The sequence below is a fragment of the Centroberyx affinis genome, unplaced genomic scaffold, assembly GCF_046629955.1.
Source record: "Centroberyx affinis isolate AG114_WGS23_722 - 3 ecotype Tasmania unplaced genomic scaffold, CSIRO-AGI_Caff_v1 ptg006074l_1, whole genome shotgun sequence".
Classification (NCBI taxonomy): domain Eukaryota; kingdom Metazoa; phylum Chordata; class Actinopteri; order Beryciformes; family Berycidae; genus Centroberyx; species Centroberyx affinis.
In genome coordinates, this window is record NW_027283088.1 from 27,045 (window position 1) to 53,124 (window position 26,080).

The 26,080-nt window shown below is 45.4% G+C and overlaps 1 protein-coding gene across 1 annotated transcript in view; it reads right to left on the reverse strand.

Annotated features, from left to right (window-relative positions):
* LOC139638059 (spectrin beta chain, non-erythrocytic 1-like) overlaps positions 1–21,577 on the reverse strand; it is a gene marked incomplete at its 3' end in the record, with an annotated part of 48,436 nt that extends 26,859 nt beyond the window's left edge. Inside the window, 2 exon segments of the mRNA XM_071512081.1 lie at positions 2,794–2,945; positions 21,469–21,577. Of these exon segments, the coding sequence (XP_071368182.1) occupies positions 2,794–2,856 (63 nt within the window).
* Positions 21,578–26,080: the final 4,503 nt, after the last annotated feature.

Below are 26,080 nucleotides of genomic sequence, written 5' to 3' on the forward strand. Positions count from 1 at the left end.
TGTGGCTTCTGTGCTGGGAAGGAAGATTCAAGCCTCCATAACTGAATATTGGCTCATCAGCAGATTAGCAGGAGTGATGAGATGACAGAATCCATCCTGCAGAATATTCTCAGCAGCAGAGGAGCTCACGTCCAACAAGACTGTGTTATTATTAGATAATTGACAAGCTAATGAGGGTGGAGGTAAATCTTTATTCACTGGAGTCTCTCTCTCTCTCTCTCTGTCTCTGTCTCTCTCTCTCTGTTACTCCTAGAGGATTTGGTCAATTCATGTCTTCCAGGAGTGATGCAGTGATGTCACCACCTTTCCATCTCAGTGAGTCCTGCATGCACCAGTGTCTAGGGCTGAACAATTAATCGAAATTTTATCGAAATCGCAATATGGCCTACTGCAATTTTCAAATCACAGGAGGCACAATATTTGTTAAAGCTGAAATGTGTCAAAATAGCATTTTAAAGTAAATATTGTGGTGCTGCAGAGATGTCCTGGCCTACACATCATATTCTACAGACTGAAGAAAACATCTTTGTTTGGTACAGATCCCCACAAAAATCACACCATAATCATTTTAATACGTTTTTCAATGAAAATGAGAATAATGATGTAAAAATTATCATTCCCTCTAATATTGCAAATCATATCGCAATTGCAATATCAGTCAAAATAATCGCAATTAGATATTTTTTCAAAATCGTTCAGCCCTACCAGTGTCTCTGTTATCTTGCAGTGCTAAGTGGATGCATTGAGGGAAGCAGTGGGCGTGGCTCCTGCTGTTGCTAGGAAACCACTGAAAACCTGTTTCCAGCACGGTGCTGTTTTACTACGGCTGAGCTAGTTTTGTGTGTGTTTTACTACTGAAGCTTACAGCCTGAAACTGAAACACTCTCAACAGAAAGACAATGATTCTACTGTGTTCACCGACAGGTTTCTACTGTGTTTACTGGCAGGTTTCTACTGTGTTTACTGACAGGTTTCTACTAAGTTACACATTTACAAGGAGAGGTCAAAAGTGAAACTTGGCTGAGGTGTTGCCAGTTTTGAGTGAATAATTAAACCAGGAAATCCATTAACAGCAACACGGAGGTGCAGGATGGGAGAATGACACCAACCCCCAACACTGCTGAGTCTAAGTCTGAAATTAAAGCACAGCGTCTTAAAATGTAAACAAGTCTCTCTGTGCAGGGAAAGAGGCAGAAATGTCCTCAGCAGGAGAGGATCAGCTGGAGGAGACAGGAGTAGAAACAGGAAGTAGTTTGGCGGTGGAGAGTCAGGGTGTGGAGGTTAGAGGTCGGGGGTCGGGGGGCGGGGGACGGATGGTTCAACTCAACTCATGACAACAAGTTTTCATTTACTGAACCATGAGCAACACCTGAAGCTAACCTGAAGCTAACGGTTTTAGCTGCTAAACTGAAGCGTTAGCTAACCGTCTCATGTGACCAACAGCTGGAAATGTCCAGAACAATCCTGCTGCTGGACCAGAATCCTTCACTGGAGGAACCGGCCCTGCGTTCAGCCCCGACAAAACGTAGCAAAACGTTTATTTAAAAGGAAACGGTTGAACATCCTGTTGTGTTACGCAAGCGTTGCAACTACGGCAGCTGAGAAGGACATTCTTTGTGTTCTTTTCGAAGAATTGTAGCACGTCTTCTAATTAGTTCAGTTGTTGCAGACAGCAAGCTGCAGCGCATGAATTTGTAAAGGACTTTTGTTGATCCATTGTGCGCACTTCCTTTTTAATAGGGCGGGGTTTATAAACACGTCGCTGCTGATTGGCTAACAGCTCTGACACGCCCACCAGACGAGAGACAACGAACCTCAAAGCGTTTCACAACGTTTCACGGAAACATGACGTTCAACCCGGAAACCATAACAAAACGGTGCACACTGTTTTCAGATTGAACGTGACCCAGATCTGAACTGGATCCCTGATCTGAACTGGATCCCTGATCTGAACTGTGTTCCTGTCCAAAACATAGAGGCGTTTCACATCAACATGGAGTTTCACAGTTCACACTCATTTCAGAAGATGTGTGTGTGTGTGTGTGTGTGTGTGTGTGTGTGTGTGTGTGTGTGTGTGTGTGTTTGTGTGCTGACATTGTAGCAGCAGTGCGGCCGCTAACTAACCCAGCTGGCTCTCTGCCCTGAAGGCAGCAGGGCAGCAGAGTCCTGGGCGGTCTGTCAGGACAGGGAGGAACCGGCTGGAGATCAGCCAGCGGAGACAGATATCTTATCTGGAACCTTGGATCCAGAGCCGGACCGCTCCGCCCGCCCAGATAAGAGCGGAGAAAGAGTTCGGCTTTTAAGTGAAGCGGCAAAAAAGAAGCACACAGAAAAATAAAGGTGCCGAAAACGGTTCCACAAAGAACCTTTCAGACCGAGGTTCTTTCAAGAACCGTTTCTGCTCTCCTTTGCTTAGACTCCTGCGTTGTTCTTGTCTGTCCTTGTGTCGCCTCATTTGCAATCGCACAATATAAACTATAGAGGAGTTTGATTACTTTCCACGTTTATACATCAGCCACCATCCAATAACTAAGAATTAAGAACCTAAGAATATCCCAACCATATGGTCCCCGAAGAACAAATTAAAAGGTTCTTGAAAGGTTCTTTGTGGAAACAGAAATGGTTCTTCTGTGGCATCACTCCCAAGAACCATTTGCAGTTCCAGTCCGCACCTTTATTTTAGACACCTGGTTCAACTCCCAGACAACCAGATCAGACTGCTTCATACTCGTGTGTGTGTGTGTGTGTGTGTGTGTGTGTGTGTGTGTGTGTGTGTGTGTGTGTGGGACCCACCAGCCTCTCTCCTGACAGGACCTCCAGGAGCTTGATCAGCATGCGTCCGTCCCTCAGGTCCATGTACAGGTCTGTGATGCGGCAGGAGACCCTGGACAGGTGGGAGTTGACCCACTTAGTGAAGGTCTTCTTCTGCACCGCCTCGCGCTCATCTGCACACACACACACACACACACACACACACACACACACAAAAAAAACACCACCGATTAGTAGAACCAGAGCTAGAGTCCTGGTGCAGAAGCAGATGGTAAATGCACTCTGTACTTAATATTTGAGGATGAGAATAAAGAAACTAAAGTGTGTCTATGAGGTTTGGATCAATATCCCGATCAGGTCCTGAACATGTAAAATCTCTGTGATTATCAGGAACATGTGAAGGTCATGTTGAGGTCATGTGAAGGTCATGTTGAGGTCGTTTCCAGCAGACAGAGCCTTCAGCCTCGGGCAAAACCAGGAAGTCCGGTCCGATCAATAATCAATAACCAGCGCTCTGGGTTTCAGCTGCCAAGTCATCTGGCTCTCTGTGTTTCATCCATGTTCAGTAAAACATTTGGTGTCATTATTTTTTTTTTATTAATCCTCTGTTTATGTTATTGGTTGACAGCTCCAGGTTTGCAGTCTTTATGTCAGCTGGTTTTTAATATAATGATAATAATAAAAACTTTATTTGTATTGCACTTTTCTAATAGCAGTGTTTACAAACTGCTTTACATACAATAAAAACCCAAAGTGACAATGATGCGGAAGAGCCACAATAAAATAAAGAAAATAGTTGAATAATAAAAAACAATAGAAAATAGGAATAAAAGGTAATACAAGAGAAACAGATGAAGGAGCCGAGCCACATGAAGCCAGAGAGAGAGAGAGAGAGAGAGAGAGAGAGAGAGAGAGAGAGAGAGAGAGAGAGAGAGAGAGAGAGACTCCCTACAGCAAGAAATATGACTAAATACGTGAAAACAAGTAATGAATAAGAGACACGACTACAGAATAAACGATCCCCCCCCCCCTAACCCTAACCCACACACACACACACACACACACACACACACACACACACACACACACTCACACTCACACCAGCCTCCTCACCTAAACTAGTTGAAGCTTCTGGCTGTGTGATTGTTTTATTATTTTCTGTAACTGTATGAATGTTCCATCTGATTTATTGAACTTGAGATGAGACTGAAGACGCTTTCTGGTCAGAGTGTCTCGACAGTAAAGCGGTCCAGTGCTGTGAAGCATCCACAGTGTGATTCACTCCCAGCTGGGGATTTGAACCAGCAACCTGCAGCCTGTGGACTTCTTCTCTTCCAAAATGTCATGTCCCGTCCCAAACTGTCCCGTCCCAAACTGTCCCGTCTCAAACTGTCCCGTCCTCCTCTCCTGTGTTTCTTCAACACGGCTATTTTGGTGTTTGACCTCTGACCCCGAGGAACCAGGACGCTGTGAGCAGGAAGGATCTGAACAGAGGAAGCTGTCTTCATCCAGCAGAGACCAGCTGCAGACCGGATCACGGCAGACAGGATCACGGCAGACCGGATCACGGCAGCTGTCCTGTACCCAGGAGCTCAGGTTGGACCCCTGCAGGGTCGTGGTCCAGCAGCCTCTGACTCGACTTCACATGGAGACGCAGATAAAATTCCTGTCTCTTATCCGCTGTGTGACCCGTTTCAAAATGTAGAAAATATAAATAAAATGTTGCACATCCATGAAATCCCTCTGGATCCAGATTACCACAAACTACAGGCATTTCACAAAGGACAGAGGGATTCTGGGAAACAGGTCTAACATTCAGCGGACTGTTCAGTCCTCAGACCGGCCGCAGTGTCTCTGAGCAAGGCACTGACCCTGGACCTGCTCAGTCACACTCAGCCAAATGCCCAAAATGCAGAGAATTCTGGGAAGCCGAGCTGTGATCCAGCCTCTGACTGGAAGTGCTTTGTAGTGGTTGTGGTTCTGGCTTTGGCTGCTCATCGCTCCTGGTCTGGAGCCAGATCTGGTTTTGAAAGAGGCTTCAGCAAACCATTGTTAAGAGAGAAAAATAAAACTTTTGGCACATTTATCAGCTGAAATGCTAATTCATTTGCATAAATTCACAGAACGTTCTGGAGCTTGAGAAGACACTTCTGGATTAGTAAAGTTAAAAAGGCTAAAGCTAGTTAGCTTCAGTGGTGGAAGAAGTACTCTGATCCTTTACTTCAGTAAAAGTACCAATACAGCAATGTAAAAATACTCCATTACAAGTAAAAGTCCTGCATGAAAAATCCTACTTGAGTAAAAGTACATAAGTATTAGCTTCAGACTGTTAGCTGCAGACTGTTAGCTTCAGACTGTTAGCTTCAGACTGTTAGCTTCAGACTGTTAGCTGCAGACTGTTAGCTGCAGACTGTTAGCTTCAGACTGTTAGCTTCAGACTGTTAGCTTCTAGCTTCAGACTGTTAGCTTCAGACTGTTAGCTTCTAGCTTCAGACTGTTAGCTTCAGACTGTTAGCTGTTAGCTTCAGACTGTTAGCTTCAGACCGCTCAGATACCAAGAGCGTCCTGAACCAGGAGTTAGGACTTACAGGATAATTCAGCCACAGTGAATGTTGAGCCCATTTCCCAGCATGCCTCATGTCACTTCACTTCCTCTAGAAACCGTTTGCTAACCAACACCATAATCCATGGAGATGTGTGTGTGCATTAAAGGTTTGCCGGGCCTAATAAAGCATGAAAAGCAGTTCCTATCTTAATAAATCTGTATATTTTGAATTAATGCACATTCAGAAAGCCCTGATTGGACGATCAGGGCAGCAGTGGGCGTGTCTACAGCGTTAAAACATAAACACTGGAACCAGGAAGTCGACAAACCAGCGCAGCGAGCCTGGATCATCAGATCGACGTCACGTTCTGAAATAACTAATTAAAATACTCTCTGTATCCTAACGGGACCAATCAGAACGCCCTCTGTGGTTAAGCCCCGCCTCACTTCCAGCCTCTCAGCTGAGGAAGAGATTCTCCATCTTTCTACTGATTATAAAAAGCTTGTTTCTTCTCCGCGATAAGACCTGTTAGTGGGACATGAGGAAACTCCTCCCACAGGACGCCACAGATAAAACACAGGGACTTCATCACCATGACTGGAATTATTTCACCTAGAAGCAGTTTTTTGTCCTCCAGTCCTCTTCACGTCTTCTTTCAGCATGAATGTCTTTAACCTCCAGCTTCCTGACCTCTGACCTCTGGATCTGTCTGCTCTCTGACAGAAAGAGGTCAAACCTGCCAGATGGGTCAGTCCTGACCCTCAACAACTGAAAAATACAGTATTGATTTATTGATCCCTCTGGATGCAGCAGGACGCCTGGCTCCATTGTTTCCCAAACTGAGATTTAATGTGAATCCTCGTCTTTCCTGTTCCGTCCGGAGTCTCTACTGAGCGCGCTCCCAAGTCCTGTCGGTTCTGCACAAACATTTTTCTAATTTCTATCTCAGTGGTAATGCAGCTGCTGATGTAAAGTCACAGCAGCTCACAGCTAATAATCTTTTCTACTGCCTTGAATCACTCAGTTAACATGATAAAGCCACCAGGCAACATGATGGTGAAGGTTTGCCTGCTGATTGTACTTTTATTTCTACAAACATTTCTCAGAAGCAGAAATAATCTAAACCTCAGTTAAACCTCAGTGGGCGGAGCCAAAGAACCACAGTTTTTCTGAGCGCAAGTTAGCTAACTGACAAACCTGAATGACACAGAAATAAAATATAAATATCACTGACTTCTTTTTTCATTCAGTCATGATGTTGAAGCTCAGCAGCTAGCTAACTAGCTTACTTAGCTAGCTACAGGCTAGTATGGCTAGTTTGAACTTGAAGGTCAGCTAGCTAACTAGCTAACCTAGATAACTCTGTATGGTAGATTGTATTGTTTCAGTTAGCAGCAGAGCGCTAGGCTTCATAATATTAGCTTCCTCCTCTCTCACCTCTTGTCAGTCTGATGTTAGTTAGGAGGCTAACATGCTCTGCGTTAGCAACACAACAACCCAGAGGAAACACAGGCGACGTTTATCACATTCTTCTGTAGCAAAATGCGTCGGGCAAAAGTTTGTAATACAATTCAAACGTCTGCTGCAATATAATCAGAAATGTACGATCTACACATGTTTGCTATGTAAGCAGACAGCTTGCGGAGGCGGAGTACTCGTGTTAGCGTATATGTCCTTTGAGTGGAGTATGTACTTAGTCAGAAAAACTGAGGTTCTTTGGCTCCGCCCACTGAGGTTTAACTCAGCCAATCAGATTATTTGTCCCTAAAACTTTACTGTGGTTGGTAAGTTATTCTCCTCTACACTAGCCAACCATCATTAGAGTCCTGTTCCATTGTAAACGTTGTGGCTACTAACCAGAGGTGGAAAGTAACTAAGTACATTTACTCAAGTAGTGTACTGAAGTACAATTTTGAGGTACTTGTACTTTACTTGAGTATTTCCATTTTATGCTACTTTGTACTTATACTCCACCACATTTTAGAGGGAAATATTGTACTTTTTACTCCATTACATTTATTTCACAGCTATAGTTACTAGTTACTTTTCAGATCAATATTTTATATTTAAAACATTTGATCATCTTTATAAAATAACTCTAAAATAGCATTGTTATAGATTAGACTACCCAAAAGTATAGCTAAATTGTTAAGATTAGCTTCACGTTGACAACTTTAAAATGCTGCTTACATGTACATGTATGTCAATAAATCAGTATTAATATTCCAATAATTTATGAAAAATATAACTCTCTAAATGGGGACAGTTTGCATAATGAGTACGTTTACTTTGATACTCTAAGTACATTTTGCTGCCAATACTTATGTACTTTTACTTCAGTAAGATTTTGAATGCAGGACTTTTACTTGTAATGGAGTATCTTTACATTGTTGTATTGATACTTTTACTGCAGTAAAACATCTCAGTACTTCTTCACCTCTGCTGCTAACACACTGGAAGTGGCCGGTGGAGTTCAGGACTCACCAGACCAACATGCGGACAAACAGTCAGTTTGTGTAGAAGCTACAACACAAACTGCTGCAGCTGCCGGGTGTGAGCGGTCTGGATCCGGGTGTGAGCGGTCTGGATCCGGATCAAAGGAAGACGAGCCGTAAAACAGACGAGATTAAACGTTAACTGTGAGGAAGGTCGAAGGTCGGCCGCTTTCAGCCGCCGGGTTCAAAGGTCGCCTCCCGCTTCCCCGTCTGAACCGACATCCTGAGCCCACGTCAGAGGAGAGGAATGCTGCAGACGTCCTGTGGGGTTTGAGGCGTGGACTCACCCAGACCAGAAGACCAGAACCTCAGCTCACTTCTGACACCAGATGATGGTTTTGGTTTTCACTCTTCAGGCCGTTTTTTTCTTTTTTTAAGATTATTTTGGGGGATTTTTTACCTTTATTTGACAGTTCAAAGTAGAGACAGGAAACACTGTTCTGTAAATTAAATCCATCTTAACAAGCCATTTAGTCTCGTGTTAAATCTTAAATATTTTTCTTAAAAGAAGTGTCAAAATCTTCCAATAGGATGAGATCATTCCACTTGTTTCCACATATTGTCACTTTCCTGAAACCAAGGCACAACGCTTCACTTGTTGTGAGAAAATAACATTTAAGAGTCAACAGCTCAGTCACATGGTTCCACCTCAGGCCGCGGACATGTGGCGCTTCACAGGAAAAGGCGTCAATCGCAAAAAATTAATCCATTAATCAATTTATGTATTGGAGATAATTAACCTCCAGAGGAAACATGAACATCCAGACAGACTCAGCAGCAGAAGCAGCTTCAGATCCAGGATCAGCAACATTACAAGCAACCAACAGTAAGGAGGTCAGAGGTCAGAGGTCACAGCAGCCTGACTGATGATGATGATGATGATGATGATGATGATGATGATGATGATGATGATGATGATGAAGAAGTGAAGAGAGAGACAGAAGAGCAGAGGGAGGAAGAACAGCACGTTTGATTTGAATAAAGTTGAGATTTAAAGATCTCTCTCTCTCTCTCTCTCTCTCTCTCTCTCTCTCTCTCTCTCTCTCTCTCTCTCTCTCTCTCTCTCTCTCTCTCTCTCTCTCTCTCTCTCTCTCTCTCTCTCTCTCTCTCTCTCTCTCTCTCTCTCTCTCTCTCTCTCTCTCTCTCTCTCTCTCTCTCTCTCTCTCTCTCTCTCTCTCTCTCTCTCTCTCTCTCTCTCTCTCTCCCCCTCCCCTCTCTCTCTCTCTCTCTCTCTGATCAGATAAGTCAGATGTTTTATTTGTTGCTCTGCAGCATCAGGTTTCACAGCAGCTCTGTCCAGGTGGAAAAATAAAAAATAGTCTTTGTACCCCAGCAGAACCCGTTCAGAAAGGTTCTCTACAGCACCATGCTCATATGCGTCTACTAAGAACCTTTCTGGTGCTGTGAGGAACCTTAAAGAACACATGAAATGATCCAAACCAGCAGGACTAAGATCTTTCTAAGAACCACACTGGGTTCTTTACTCTGATTTACCTTTTTTTTCAAAATTTTTAACCAATCAGAAGGTATTTCAGTCATTATGGTTCCATACAGAACCACAACCCTGTGGAGAACCCTGGAGGAACCCTGGAGGAACCCTCCTGTCTCTTCAGGCAGGAGGGATTCGAACCGGCGACCTTCTGCTCACAACAAGCTCCTCTATCCAACCTGTCGGCTGCCAGCAGGGGCTGATGGGTAATCTAACCCCGACAGACTGCCCAGTGGGACGAGCGAGAACAATCTGAACATGATCAGATCCTCTCTCTCTCTCTTTCCCTCTCTCTCTCTGTCCCTCTCTCTCTCTCTTTCCCTCTCTCTCTCTGTCCCTCTCTCTCTCTGTCCCTCTCTCTCTCTTTCCCTCTCTCTGTCTCTTTCCCTCTCTCTCTCTCTCTCTCTCTCTCTGCAAAACAGATTGTGGGAAGCAGGAGAACAGTGGATCACTGTGTGTGTGTGTGTGTGTGTGTGTGTGTGTGTGTGTGTGTGTGTGTGTGTGGTTGGCAGGACTCTGCTAGCAGACAATAGCAGCTCTTCACTAGCGGGTTGTGTGTGTGTGTGTGTGTGTGTGTGTGTGTGTGTGTGTGTGTGTGTGTGTGTGTGTGTGTGTGTGTGTGACATGCAGACAGCCTGGCATTCAGCAGCTCAACACACTAAACATCCATCCACACATTCCAACACGCTGCGCCGCCATTTTGTTTTTTTGTTGTTGTTTTTTTTATTTTGCTTCATATTCACTGTTCAGCGTTTCTGTTTTAGCTTTTTTCATCTGCTTTATATTTTGCCAACAGAGTTTCACTGTCATGCCAGAGTCACATTTTCTTTAGTGATTTTATTTTGAAATCTTCTTCATGAGGTCCATCAGTCTGTCTTCTTCTTTCTTTACAAATCATGTTTCACAACTGGAAATTATTCTTTGATTTCCCTTAAAGCCGCTCGAGGCGACTTCGCACGTTGGCGGCCCCTAATGGCGGAGAGAGGTAACTGTCTGAATGTTGAGGACTTCATTACCCAGAATTCCTGTGCGGCGAGGTCGGTAAAGGTCTGTGCTGCTTTAAACCAAAGGAAACCAAAGATCTAATGCTGGTGAGTCTGGATTCCCCTCTCCAGTCTGGATCGGTTTAAGAGTTTAAGAACAGTGATCCGGTCTAGATCCTCCGCTGCACAGGAAGTGACACGTTTCACGTTTCCGGTTTGTTTGGAATCAACAGAAGAAGAAGAAGAAGAACTGGGTTGTTAGCATGAGCAGCGAGAGCCGCCATGACTGAACTGACAGAGAAGAGAAACTCAAACTGCATCGAGGGAGAAGAAACGTCGACATTCAGGACGAGGAGGAGGAAGAGGAAGAGGAAGAGGAAGAGGAGACGCTCTGCTGCCGCATCACTTCCTGTTTACAGGAGGAGACGCTGCAGCTTTACAGGGAAATCTGGACTAGAGCAGCTTTAATAAAAGGTTTTGCTAAATGAACAAAGATAATGTTGCAGGTTTTGGAAATGAAGTTCAGTTCATCCACAAACTCTGAGTCCTGAGTCTTCTCTCTCAGCCTGAAACCTCTCAGCAGGTCCAGTCCCAGCTCAGGAGAGATGAAAGTTCTCAGAGCGACTCTGAGATGAACGGACAGAACTTTTATCTCAGGCCTCATCCACACCGACACGTTTTCTTTTTAGAACAAAAACGATCTCCGTCCACACGAGCGTTTCAGAAATAATCTCCGTCCATACTAACACGCCTGATCACGCATGTCACATGACCGTTCACGCACACTGGGCATGTGCGTGCCGGTGTAAACAGGAAGCAGATCGTCTACTCTGAGGTTGGTTGCTTATTGCAGAAAATACTACAGAGGAAGAACAGCAATGATGAAAAGTACGAGCAGAGATTTCTTTGCTTGGACCGACGAGGAGGAGGAGGAACTGATACTGAGAGGAAGACATGAGGATAAAGAGGTCAAGATCCATGTTGAATTAACCACTGCTAGTCAAGGCTGATGACGTTTGTTTTCTTCCGGAAAAGGGTCATGTGATAGGAGCCTGACGAATCAGGGAAGGACACGTCGTGACTGATAAGACCCAATCAGGAAGTGAACGTGGGCGTCTGCATCATCGTTTTCAAAAGTCTCCGTTTCCGCCCGTCCGGACTGAAACCCAGTCCAGGAGTTTTGGACTAGGAGTCAGTCTCACTTTTAAGGGGAAATTCTTAGGAAACGTCGTCACTCTCAGAGTTTTCACCACTAGGACCAACTGTTAGTACAGGAGGCTTTGTGGATTCGGCCTGAAGAATCCAGACTGACACTGAACATCCAGGAATAAAAGCTTCCACCGGAGAAACAACAACGTTCAGCTGATATGAGGAAGCTGCAGCTTTTATTGCTGAAGAAGAAGAAGTAGAAGAAGAAGAAGAAGAAGAAGAAGAAGAAGAAGGAGCAGGTACGAGCTCAGAGTCAGAAATGACCAACTAACTGCTGCAGGATTTAGAAAGTCTCCACTGAGACCAGGAGAATACTACAAATACTACAAATACTACAAATACTACTACTACTACTACTACTGCTACTGCTACTAGTATTATTATTATTATTATTATTATTATTGTTATTATTATTATTATTACTATTAATAATAATAATAATAATAATAATAACAATAACAGGTAGCTCAACAGAATAATTCAAATGGCATTAGTCCTCTTTCTAACACATCAGTCCTAAACAGTGTTCAGCTGTTATTCAGCTGTAGTTTCTTGGTATTTTCCTGATTATTTAGAGCTCTAGCTGCTCTGTTGGTACCCATGATGCAGTGCAGGTACCCATGATGCAGTGCAGGTAAACTAAACTCAGGATGATCCCTGTGAGGTCAGAGGTCAGCTGGTCTGCAGGGCAGTGAAGGGACGCCTGATGTTGACAGTGAGGCGTCTCAGAGCAGGACAGGCTGTTATTGTCTCTGTCTGTCTGTCTCTCTCTCTGTCTGTCTGTCTGTCTGCCTGTCTCTCTGTCTGTCTGCCTGTCTGTCTCTCTCTCTGTCTGTCTGTCTGTCTGCCTGTCTGTCTGTCTGTCTGCCTGTCTCTCTGCCTGTCTGTCTGTCTCTCTCTCTGTCTGTCTGTCTGTCTGTCTGTCTGTCTCTCTCTCTGTCTGTCTGTCTGTCTGCCTGTCTGTCTCTCTGTCTGTCTGCCTGTCTCTCTGTCTGTCTGTCTGTCTGTCTGTCTCTCTGTCTGTCTGTCTGTCTCTCTGTCTGTCTGTCTGTCTCTCTCTCTGCCTGTCTCTCTGTCTGTCTGTCTGTCTGCCTGTCTGTCTGTCTGTCTGCCTGTCTCTCTGTCTGTCTGTCTGTCTCTCTGTCTGTCTGTCTGTCTCTCTCTCTGTCTGTCTGTCTGTCTGCCTGTCTGTCTCTCTGTCTGTCTGTCTGTCTCTCTGTCTGTCTGTCTGTCTCTCTCTCTGCCTGTCTCTCTGTCTGTCTGCCTGTCTCTCTCTCTGCCTGTCTCTCTGTCTGTCTGCCTGTCTCTCTGTCCGGTCGACCCTTGGCCCTGTGTTGATGATTAACCACACAGTAATGTTCTGCACTGCTAACACAGACTCAGTCATTATGGATTCAGAAGACGTTAGGCTGGCAGAAAACACACATGTGACTCAAGTCATTTGGTCCAAGTCTCAAGTCAAGTCACTTTTTCTTTCCCCCAAGACACTGCAGTCTTACCTGCAGTATCCGGTCTTCATAAAGAGAAAAGACAAGGTGCTAGTACCTGTCTAATAATGATATTATTGGTTGGTTATTGACTGTATGTGGCTAACGCTAACGTTAGCTAACATCAGCCTCACAGACTCTTCTGATCTGAACGAGTCTTCAGATGAGGAACAGAGTCTGATGTGGTCTGGCTGTCAGAAGTCTTTGATGAGCAGGTCTTCATTCAGCAGTTCACCTTTTTCCTTCACATGAAAGCTTTGAATCTGAAAGTGATGATGATGATCTGATCCATAGAGCGTATGAAGATCTGATCATACTGTGTGTGTGTGTGTGTGTGTGTGTGTGTGTGTGTGTGTGTGTGTGTGTGTGTGTGTGTGTGTGTGTGTAACCACCAGAAATACAAACAGTCTAGAGCAGGAGGGAGTGACGACTAACGAGAGCTTCTGGTTGAAAAAACCGTCAGGTAGCGAGGAGCTTGACTGACAGGCTCATCATCCAATCAGGACGAGGCCATTCCCAGTGTGCGCTCGCATTTTAATATTTTATATTTAATATTTAAATTGAAAACATAAAATGAACACAAACGAGTCATTCGAGTCATCGTGTCTCAAGTCGAGTCGAGTCAGGAGTCTCAAGTCATTTATTTTCTGTCAAGTCATCAAAACACTGACTCGAGTCGACTGGAGTCCACAGCAAGCTGAAGTCAACCTAAAGTGAGCAGCTGAAGGTTTCAGTCTTTCTCCTCCTGCTGCTGGCAGACAGGAACACTCTGTCACTCTCTCACTCTGCTCACTCTGCTCACTCTCATCATCTGGGTTATCAGCAGATATTATGACACTGAGGATTATTCCTAACATGAGGATCAGCCTCCTGAGTTTGAACCAGCAGTCTGAACCAGAGACACAAACACTGAAATATAACTGAGAACAGACTGAAGCAGCAGCTCAGACCTCCAGCCTCTCCTCTACTTCAGCTCCCAGAAAACAAAGAAGAAGAAGACAGAGAGGAGAAGAAGAAGAAGCATCAGTCCATCCTGATGGACTGAAACAGCTTTCTGCCTCCTCTCTTCTTCCCTTCACCTCCCTGCCAGCATCATCACTCTAGTGTTACTTCACCTCCTCCCTTCACCTCCTCCCTTCACCTCCTCCCTTCACCTCCTCCCTTCACCTCCTCCCCTTCACCTCCCTCCCTGCTGTCTGAAGTGAAGCCTGGCGGTTCAGTTTCCTGCGGCGGCTGTAAACAAAAGAGCCGCCGCTCCTCTCCTCTTCTCCCCTCCTCTCCTCCTCTCCTCTCCTCTGCCCTCCTCCCCTCCTCTCCTCCTCTCCTCTCCTCTCCTCCTCTCCTCTCCTCCTCTCCTCCCCTCCTCTCCCCTCTTCTCCTCTCCTCTTCCCCTCCTCCTCCTCTCCTCTCCTCTCCTACCTTGCAGCTGTTTGAATCGTCCCTCCAGCTGGTTGTAGTTGAAGGCGGTGTGGGACGGCAGGCTGGGCTCCTGGTAGAAGGAGTCGGCGTCCTCCCACTCCACCTCCATGTGCTCCAGAGCTCAAGACCAACCGCCAGAAACAATAAATAAATAAATAAACCCAAAAAACCCCCAAAAAACACAGAAAAGTCCCAAGTGAAGCCGGCCGGAGAGACGAGAGAGAGAGAGTCTGATCCAGAGGCGTTTTTCTCTTCCGTCCTCTCCTGTTCCCTCCTCTTCCTCTCCTCTCTTCTTCCTCTTCCTCTCCCCTCCTCTTCCTCTCCTCTCCCCTGCAGTAGAAGCGGTGCAGGAGTGTGTGTGTGTGTGTGTGTGTGTGTGTGTGTGTGTGAGATCGGAGCAGCTACATGCTTCCCTTCCCTCGCTCGCTCTGATTGTTCTTCCCTCTTCCCTCCCGAGGCTTTCAAACCCCGGCTCTACCCCCTCCACACACACACACACACACACACACACACACACACACACACACACACACCCCTCCCTCCGCTTGCAAAACAGTAGGGAGGAGGGACCTCCCCCCTCCCCCCCTACACACACACACACACTCTTGAAAGTGTGAGATTCCCAAAACCCCAGGATCCCTGGAGCAGCTTTAGACTTTAGCTTTTTATTAAAATACAGAATACAAGATGTCTTTCACACACACACACACACACACATGCCCCAGTCAGGATATGTGTGTGTGTGTGTGTGTGTGTGTGTGTGTGTGTGTGTGTGTGTGTGTGTGTGTGTGTGTGTGTTTTAAGTTGTATAGAGAATGAATAGAAACACAGCAGACCACAGAGGAAAGAGAAATCTCAGTTTCTCTGGATTCTCACAGTTCAACAGTTCAGGAGTTTCATCTGTTAACTTTGACTTGTGAATGTAAAACTGTAGCCAGGGTGTGTGTGTGTGTGTGTGTGTGTGTGTGTGTGTGTGTGTGTGTATTGGGGGTGGAAACAGAAGGTTGTAATTTCACCAGCCAATGGCTTTGCGGCTCAATGATGATGTCACCGTCTCCTGTAGCAGCAGGGGAGGGGGGGGGGGGGGCGGCGGGTCATACCAAGCCTCTGTAGAGAGGAAGGGGGAAAGGGTGGGGCGGGGGGGGGGGGGGGATGGGCTGTACCAAGTCTGCACAGACTGTGTGTGTGTGTGTGTGTGTGTGTGAGAGTGTGTGTGTGTGTGTGTGTGTGTGTGTGTGTGTGTGTGTGTGTGTGTGTGTGTGTGTGTGTGTGTGTGTGTGTGTGCAGGATCCCAGCCCATTTCCCTGCATTGTTGTTCGCTCAGGAAAAAAAAAGAAAAATCACATTCCTAACAGGGAAATAATGCGACTTCCTCACAATGCAGAGACCGCAAACATCCTGCCCCCCCCCTCCCCCTCTCCGGGCCCCGCCCCCTCCTCCCAGACAAAGGAGGAGTCCCCCCCCCCCTCCTCCTCCCCCCTCCTGCAGGAAAACCTTCAGTACCGACACGCTGGAGGTTTTCACGGCTGCTGCAGGTCAGCGTTCAGATCAGATGATCAGATGATGATGTCATCATCATTACATCACATTATAGATCTCTTCTGCAGGAAATCATCATTCAGTGTCTGAGAACTGAAGCTTCCGGTCTGGATGACTGGACTTTTCCAAGTGGTGAATTTATCTTATAATAACTCAGTAAATATCTGACTGACTTTGTATCAGCATCAGTCATTTCTCTGTAGGAATTTTAAAAGGATAATGGGATTAAATATTGATAAATGTAAATTTAAAAACACACAACACAGTGTGACTGGTTTTCTCCAACACATTCCTGTTGTCTTTAACACTAACACCAGGTTCATATCAGGTTCATTTGCAAATATGTCTAATTTTTTAAATTTTACACAACCCAGCTCCTCCTCCACTCGGTGTCTTCATCACACCACACAGTGAACTGGACCCAGCAGAGCCTCTGAGAGGAGACTGCTCCATCCATCCATCCATCCATCCATCCATCCATCCATCCATCCAGACAGAGAGACAGACAGACAGACAGGCAGGCAGACAGACAGACAGACAGACAGGCAGACAGACAGACAGACAGAGAGACAGACAGACAGACAGAGAGACAGACAGACAGACAGACAGACAGCATGCTCAGTTAAAGCATCTCATGACTGGAATAAACTACCAGAAAACAGACAGTGCTCCATCATTTTCCAACCACTTGAACTGGCTCATCAGTAATTAACTCTGCAGTCACTAATTCTAGTCGGACTGATTTTATTAACTGTATATTGATTTTCTGTTGATGCTCAGATCTCTGTTTACTTGACTTGTGTGTATATATTTATTGACACTGACACTTCCACTAACTACTGATAACGTTCTTACTAACTACTGATGATATTGATGAATTTACACTATTTTAGTTGAACTGATCTTATCTTATCTATTGCTTGTCTGCTGTCACACAGTTTATGTAACTCCCTCCTTCTAATGTTTGTCTATCTAATGTCTAATGTCCACTGCCTGTTCTTCATACTGCCTGCCCAGGGACTACAGATGAAAACTTGCCTTCTTGGCTAATTCTGGCATATTTTTTTAATGTGCACTGTCCCTGTCAAATAAACTAATAAATGAAATGAAATGAAAATAATAAGCGGTTAATAAACGGTTAATAAACGGTTAATAAAGGTTAATAACAGCCTCCTGCCTCTGAGCTCACAGTCAGATGATGAGCAGCTGAGAGTCAAAACATCGAGTCACAGCAGAGAAATGAGATTATCAGACTGAAGCAGCTCAGTGTTTCAGATGAAACCCGCTGACTCAGCAGGTCAGCAGACCGCCGAGCATGCTGGGAATCTGACATGACCTCAGGGTTTAAAGCTGCAACAGGAGACTTTTTCCCATTAAAACTCCACTAACTTCTCCTCCATCACCAGTCTGAAACGGTCTCTTCAGTGATGTCGGGCGTTTTTGGGGCATAAACCGCTTCCAGTGGACGTGTCTTGTGGGCGGGGCCAGTGGGCGTGTCTTGTGGGCGGGGCCAGCGGTGAGGCGAGCGGGCGCAGAGCAGGAAGTCACAGCAACAACAACGAAGGAAAGAAGAAGAAAAGAAAGAAAAGCGAAGCGAAACGTTCAGAAACACGACGAACAGTTTGTTTCTGTTTGAATCCTTTATCTGAAGATCGGTGTGGAACCTGAAGATCTAATCTGAAGATCGGTGTGGAACCTGAAGATCTAATCTGAAGATCGTGTGGAACCTGAAGCTCTAATCTGAAGATCCGTGTGGAACCTGAAGCTCTAATCTGAAGATCCGTGTGGAACCTGAAGCTCTAATCTGAAGATCCGTGTGGAACCTGAAGATCTAATCTGAAGATCCGTGTGGAACCTGAAGCTCTAATCTGAAGATCCGTGTGGAACCTGAAGCTCTAATCTGAAGATCCGTGTGGAACCTGAAGCTCTAATCTGAAGATCCGTGTGGAACCTGAAGATCTAATCTGAAGCTCCGTGTGGAACCTGAAGATCTAATCTGAAGATCGGTGTGGAACCTGAAGATCTAATCTGAAGATCGGTGTGGAACCTGAAGATCTAATCTGAAGATCGGTGTGGAACCTGAAGATCTAATCTGAAGATCGGTGTGGAACCTGAAGATCTAATCTGAAGCTCTGTGTGGAACCTGGACGTTCCTCTGCTCTGCTGTTTCACTCCGTCTCTCTGTTCTGGAAGTTTCCCAGAAGTCCCCGGTTCCTCCCCCGTCCCCGCCGAGCCTCTACACCGAGGAACAAGAAGGTTCCTCAAGGGTTCTGTGGTTCTCAACATGTTCTCACACAACGTTCACATGACATCTGGCCCCAGTTTGTACCTTTCCAACACAGAACCGGCAGCGGAACCTGAACCTGAACCTGGACCTGAACCTGACATGACATGAGAACAGGCGGGGGTTCTGTTTGGAACCATGAAGACTCCAGTTACTGCTGCTGGTTTGGAACGTTTCATGTGTTCTTAAAGGTTCTTTACAGCGCTGTAAAGGGTTCTGCTACGGTACGAGTCTAAAGAACCATTATGTGGTACTAAACAGAACCCTGTGTGTTCAGAGCAGAGATGTGGACTCCAGTCGACTCGAGTCAGTCTGTTTTGATGACTTGACAGAAAATAAATGACTTGAGACTCGACTTGGACTTGGAGGTTAAAGACTCCTGACTCGACTCGACTTGAGACACGATGACTCGAATGACTCGTTTGTGTTCATTTTATGTTTTCAGTTTAAATATTAAATATAAAATATTAAATTGCGAGCGCACACTGGGAATGGCCTCGTCCTGATTGGATGATGAGCCTGTCAGTCAAGCTCCTCGCTACCTGATGGTTTTTTCAGCCAGAAGCTCTCGTTAGTCGTCACTCCCTCCTGCTCTAGACTGTTTGTATTTCTGGTGGTTACACACACACACACACACACACACACACACACACACACACACACACACACACACAGTATGATCAGATCTTCATACGCTCTATGGATCAGATCAGATCATCATCATCACTTTCAGATTCAAAACTTTCACATGTGAAGGAAAAAGGTGAACTGCTGAATGAAGACCTGCTCATCAAAGACTTCTGACAGCCAGACTACATCAGACTCTGTTCCTCATCTGAAGACTCGTTCAGATCAGTAAGAGTCTGTGAGGCTGATGTTAGCTAACGTTAGCGTTAGCCACATACAGTCTGTTCTCTCACAACTCTGTAGCTAGCTAACGTTAGCCTGATATGACAAAAAGTGACTTAACTAAGGACTCGACTCGACTCGACTCGACCTGCCCAAGAAAAAATGACTTGGGACTTGCTTGAGACTTGGACCAAATGACTTGAGTCACATGTCTGGTTCAGAGTGAAGCTGAGCGCTTGTTGTGAGTCTGATAAACCTATCCCTCCAGCCTGTTCTCCTGCTGGAGGGATGAAGGCTCCTCCTCCTCCTCCTCCTCCTCTTCCTCCTCTTCCTCCTCCTCAGGAATGCAGGAAAACACAGTCATGTGAGAAGCAGGATGCTCGCTCAGCCGCACACACTCTCTCTCTCTCTCTCTCCCTCCCTCCCTCCCTCTCCCTCTCCCTCTCTCTCTCTCTCTCCCTCCCTCCCTCCCTCCCTCCCTCCCTCTCTCTCTCTCTCTCCCTCTCTCCCTCTCTCTCTCTTCTTAGCTGACAGACAGAAGATGCTGCTGAGATTTCCACCATTTTTAAAAACACCTTCGATTACCAACTGACTGACTGTCTCATTTTCCATTTTCATTGAAGGAAAACTGGACCAATATCAGCTTTAAGTCTCACTGCCACATTTAGCTGAGTCATGATCTGAAGCCTGGAGGATCATCTCCGTATCTCCTGAACTGTAACTGATGACACAACACCAGAAGAGCTGTGATTGGCCGCTCGGTGGCTCCTCCTCCTGTCTCCTCCTGACAGTGAAGACGACATGGAGCAGATGAAGAGAGGAGCTGAGGAGGTTCAGATGTTCCTCTGGACCACAGATCATCTCCCCGTTATAAAGTGAAATATCCACAACATGAGTTCCACTGCTGCTTCTTCTGTGGTGTCTGCTGTGTGAACAAAGCTCCACACTGACATCTAGTGTCTCTCTGCTCCAGACTCAGAAACACTGACCTGTAAACGTTCTTCTTGCTGCTGTTCTTCTTCTGCGCCTCGCTTCGCCGCAGGTTTCTACAGCGAAGCGAGACGCAGAAGAAGAACTCGCTCTTCCTCCTCCCAGCTGATATTCACACATGAAGCAGATGAAACTGATTTCTCGCAGGCGGAGAAGAAGCCGGTGTTTACCGATCCACAGGATGTGATGTCACCCTCCTCCGGCCCTCCTGATTAGACCTTTTCACCAACATGGCCGCCGTTAGGGCTGAGTATCGTTTAAGAAATGACAATACCAACCCCAGCACCCTTAAAGTGACACCGATACCAACAGTATGAGTTCTTCATCTGATACCCGTATTTTTTACATTTTGGTGTTACTCCATCACACACCGCTCGACTTCACCTCCACAGACTGTCTGGGCTGTAGCTGCTGCGGCAGTCGGCCAATCACACGTCACGTTAAATCCAAGAACGCTCGCAGTGATTGGCTGTGAGCAAAACTAGACAAATAGTCATTTTTTTCTAGATCTGTGTACAAAAAGAATGCAGGTATCGTTTGACTGGAGAAGTTTAGATACTACTTGGTACTGGGTTATTTTGGTCGATACCTTAAAGGTATAAGGTCCTATGTTCCCAAGGTCCTATGTTCCCAAGGTCCTAAGTTCCCAAGGTCCTAAGTTCCCAAGGCCCTCGGTTCCCAAGGCCCTATGTTCCCAAGGTCCTAAGTTCCCAAGACCCTATGTTCCCAAGGTCCTAAGTTCCCAAGGCCCTATGTTCCCAAGGTCCTAAGTTCCCAAGGCCCTATGTTCCCAAGGTCCTAAGTTCCCAAGGTCCTATGTTCCCAAGGCCCTATGTTTCCAAGGCCCTATGTTCCCAAGGCCCTATGTTCCCAAGGCCCTATGTTCCCAGGGTCCTAAGTTCCCAAGGTCCTATGTTCCCAAGGTCCTATGTTCCCAAGGCCCTATGTTTCCAAGGCCCTATGTTCCCAAGGCCCTATGTTCCCAAGGTCCTATGTTCCCAGGGTCCTATGTTCCCAAGGTCCTATGTTCCCAAGGCCCTATGTTTCCAAGGTCCTATGTTCCCAAGGCCCTATGTTCCCAAGGCCCTATGTTCCCAAGGTCCTATGTTCCCAGGGTCCTATGTTCCCAAGGCCCTATGTTCCCAAGGTCCTATGTTTCCAAGGCCCTATGTTCCCAGGGTCCTATGTTCCCAAGGCCCTATGTTCCCAAGGCCCTATGTTTCCAAGGCCCTATGTTTCCAAGGCCTTATGTTCCCAGCTCTGGATGCCGTTAAGTCAGATTGTCTTAACGGCACTTTCTGACATCGCAGCATCAGCGCTCATCGAGTCAAACCTGTCCGATCCCAGTGCATTGTGGGACCCCCCCCCCCTCCCCAGTGCATTGTGGGACCCCCCCCTCCTCCTACCTGCCAGGGCCTTGATGCGGGAGCGCTCGAACAGCCGGGCGGAGCTGTTCTCATTGTCCCAGTCGTCGTCCCAGCGGTTGTTGACCGTGTCGTTGCTGCTGTACTGCTGCTGCAGCTCCATGTGCTCCAGCTCAGCCGCCACCGTCGTCATCATGACCTTTGACCTCTGACGCTCAGCAGAGCCTCGTCCTCATCGGCAGCTTCTGGTGACGCCCTGCAGGGAGGAGGAGGAGGAGCACACCGCTGTTCAGGACGATACTCTGTTATTAAACATCACATATCAGACAGGTAGATACTTTACTGTTTCTTCTGTTCATTTATGGTAACGCTTTAATTTCCGGGTTCACAATTTCCTAGAAAGGAAGTGTGAATCTCTCTGGAAGTTTCCTGAAGGAAGCAGGAAGTGAAGCAGCAGCTCAGTAGAAACTGTCTCAGTCTGGAGAGTCCATCAGAAACTGAACATTTCTGACAGTTTCCTAAAGAACTGCAGAACTATAAACTATTTACTGGAAAATAATAGACAGAGGTCAATTATCAGAAGTCACCATTCGTATAATTATATAATATAGTTATGTGTTGAATTCTTAGCTAATTTTAGTTCATTTCTAATTTTCTATATAACTGCTACATCACTTCATGGTTGTCTTGGAAACAGCAGAAGAAACTGGAGGAACTGAACAACAACCTTTCAACTCTTCCTCTGTTTTCCCTGTAATCAGAACTTCACTTCATGGTTCTTTCCAGGAAACTTCCTAAGAAACTGACAATTCCTTTCTAGGAAATTATTAGGAAATTGCAGACCCGGAAAATAAAGCGTTGCCCCAAATGGAAACACTGATGTTTCTGCTCAGCTCGTCTCTGTAGAGGAACCAGCCAGACTTTGTGTTTCTGACTCTTCAGCAGAGTCTCGGTTCCACTGATCTGAGACTGTGGTTCAACCTGTTTCATATCAAGGACCCTTATCTAGTCCACATCAGAGCCACAGACCCCCATGTGATGAGATTTTGTCTCTCAGACCCAAATCTGAGAATATTTTTATTGTGAGATGATTTTGTCCAGAACTCCATGACTGTCTGTGTTGCAGGTAGAGAGAGAACAGAGAAACTGATCAGAACATCATCCTGCTGCTTTCTCTGACTCTGTTCACTTCCTGTAAATGAAATAATGTTGAAGTTTAACAATTCATCAGTTTGCTGGGGACCCCCTGGAACCCCCTCAAGGACCCCTGGTGGTCCCCGGACCCCACGTTGAGAACCACTGGTCTAACACACTCACTGGTAGCAGCAGTTTGTTTCAGTCTGACTGAACTGAGTTACAGACTCACAGCGCCGCCTGCTGGCCGCAACACACACCGCCTCCTCCGGTCAGGAGTGTGTGTGTGTGTGTGTGTGTGTGTGTGTGTGTGTGTGTGTGTGTGTGTGTGTGTGTGTGTGTGTGTGTGTGTGTGTGTGTGTGTGTGTGTGTGACTGCTGCACAGTAACATGTTACAGTACTCTACGAACCAGTAATCCCTTACATTTACATTAATTCACCTCTTAATTCATGCAAAATCCCCTTAAAATGAGTTAAGGGAGTTATTAATGGAGGAGACCCATCAGAAACCCCTTAAACTCTCCTTACTGTTTGACTGCTTACTTTCTAATTTAATGTAATTTTAAATTTAAATAATTTTTTTTTTGTTTGTTTATTTTAACTACACTGAGAGAAGCCAGGCTAAATTTCATTGTACCTGAGTATAATGACAATAAAGATCATTCTATTCTATTCTATTCTAAAATTCAGGCAGACAGGAACTTTCCATTAATAACTCATTAATAACTCATTAATAACTCATTAATAACCTGTAAAGCTGCACAAAAGACATGAAAAATCCCTTCATTTCTAGAGTCTCTGTGAACCAGCCCATGAATAAATCCCTTATAAACCCATGATACTAACCTTACTTTATTAAAGATGTTAAATTAAGGGATAAAGTTAAGGAGTTTGGTTTTGTAGTGATAGTATTAATATTAATATTAATTAAACGTTCTCAGGTTTAGTCGTAACATCAGTCACTGACCACCATAAAATCTTTTCCTCTGAACATCAGACTGAAGCTGAACTCTCTGAATTTATAACTTTATCTCCTCCATCTTCTGATTAATATTCATCATATTTATTGATCTTCGTCTCACTGAGCCGCAGAAGAAGAAACAAACTGATTTCAGCTGCAGGGAGGAAGAGGGAAAGATGTAATATTACTTTTGAAATGAATAACGAGTAATACACTACGTATCTGGAGTAATGAGCCAACCAGAGTCCAGACACACACACACACACACACACACACACACACACACACACACACAGTGTTCAAGTTGAAATGATAATCCTGCAGATCCTGTTTTTTATTTTTATTTTTATTCTTAATTCTATGAAGATTATTTTTTTATCTTCTTATCTTTGGTGCTAGGGGCAATTATGATGATTATTGACTATTATTATTATTATTATTTTATTTATTATTATTATTATTATTATTATTATTATTAGTAGTAGTAGTAGTAGTAGTAGTAGTAGTAGTAGTAGTAGTAGTAGTAGTAGTAGTAGTAGTAGTAGTAGTAGTAGTAGTAGTAGTAGAAGTAGAAGTAGCATTATTATTATATTATTATCACCTACAACCTTGAAGGTCATTTCTCCAGTTCACTTTGACGGTTGCCAGGCAATGTTTCATCATGTTGCCATGGAGATAAGGATGGGTTTTGGAAACTGGATGCGTTGCCATAGCAACAGCATAATTTTGGCTGAACGGGCCAGTCACAGTATCTGAGAGTTTATCATTACCATCAACATGACGAAATCACAACATCACCTCTCACACAGACACACACACACACACCTCACACACACACACACACACACACACCTCACACACACACACACACACACCTCACACGCACACACAAAGACACACACTTTGTAAACACTTTCAGTGCTGAAACAGAAATTATGAAGAAGCTGCAACACTCAGCAAAAACAATGTGAATCTGATCGATAACTGAGAGGAAACTCAGGAAGGCTGCTATTGATCTGAACCAGACACACACACACACACACACACAGACAGACAGACACACACACACACACACACAGACACACACACACACACACACACACACACACACACAGACACACACACACAGACAGACAGACACACACACACACACACACACACACACAGACAGACAGACACACACAGACACACACACACACACACACAGACACACACAGACACACACACACTATGAATGGCAGCAGTCTCCTCCCTCTGTTTTGTTTCAGCAGATTGTAGTTTTAGTTTTACAAACATTTCTCTGAGGGAGAAATAATCTGATTGGTTAACTCAGTGGGCGGAGCCAGAGAACCACATGTGACGGCCTGTCGGGCGATGCAGACTGAAGAGCGCTGATTGGCCGCTCGGTACTTCCTGTATCCGGCTGCTGTGAGCGACAGTGAAGCAGCTCAGATGTTTGATGTGCGACTTCATCCCCAAACTATGCAGACCAGATGAACCGGATCCATGTGAGAAACATCCAGACCACGAGCTCCAGAGACCTTTAGAAACCAGACGGAGCGACTGTCACATGGTCTCTCTCTGCCCCGCCCCTTCAGGCAGCAGGTCCTGAGTCTGTTCAGTCCGATGGGAGAAGTGAAGGTTGGACAGATCATGACCGATTCTTTCTCCCTGTAGTCACTGAAGAAAATATCAGACCCGTTTTCCACAAGCCACATGTCTTCTGAACATTCTGACACTAAAATGTTATTTTTCAGACGAATCAGGAGAAATTATCTTTGTTGGAGATCTGTCTCTGTCTCTGTTTCTGTCTCAGTCTCAGTCTCAGTCTCTGTCTCTGTCTCTGTCTCTGTCTCTGTCTCTGTCTCAGAAACACTCTGACAGATCTGGTGACATCATCATGTCTCCTGAGCTGCTGATGCTTTCAGATGGACACACAGACATTTACAGAGACTCATATGTGAAACCATGAAATAAAAGTTAAAACATCATGTGACGCAAAACCCAGTCTGCTTTCATCCGTCCACATGATGTTCAACACTTCCAAATGAGGGGGGGGGGGGCGGGGGAGGCCACGCCCACTCAGGAGACAGGAAGTGTATAACATTTCATACCGTTGGCGCAGCTTGTAATGCGTCATCTTGTGTGAATAAAGCATCTTTGCTGTAAACACTAAGACTTCTTCTGTGTTAACAAAGCTCACTGCTGCCCCCGGTGTGTGGGTGGAGTACTGCACCGTCACCTCACACCCAGAGAGGCTGTTTCCCCTGAAGGAGGTGAGAGAGGAGGAAGCTAATGTCATGAAGAAATATAAAAATACAATCTACCACACTCAGTTAGCTAGGTTAGCTAGCTGACCAGAGTTCCTTCTTTACCATTCAGGTTTGCCAGTTAGCTATCTTGCGCTCTGAGAACCTGTGGTCCTTTGGCTCCGCCCACTGAGGTATAACTCAACCAATGAGATTATTTCTGTCTCCAGAGCAGTACCTGCACACACTCACACACACACACACACACACACACACACACACACACACACACACACACACAGCTCATGCA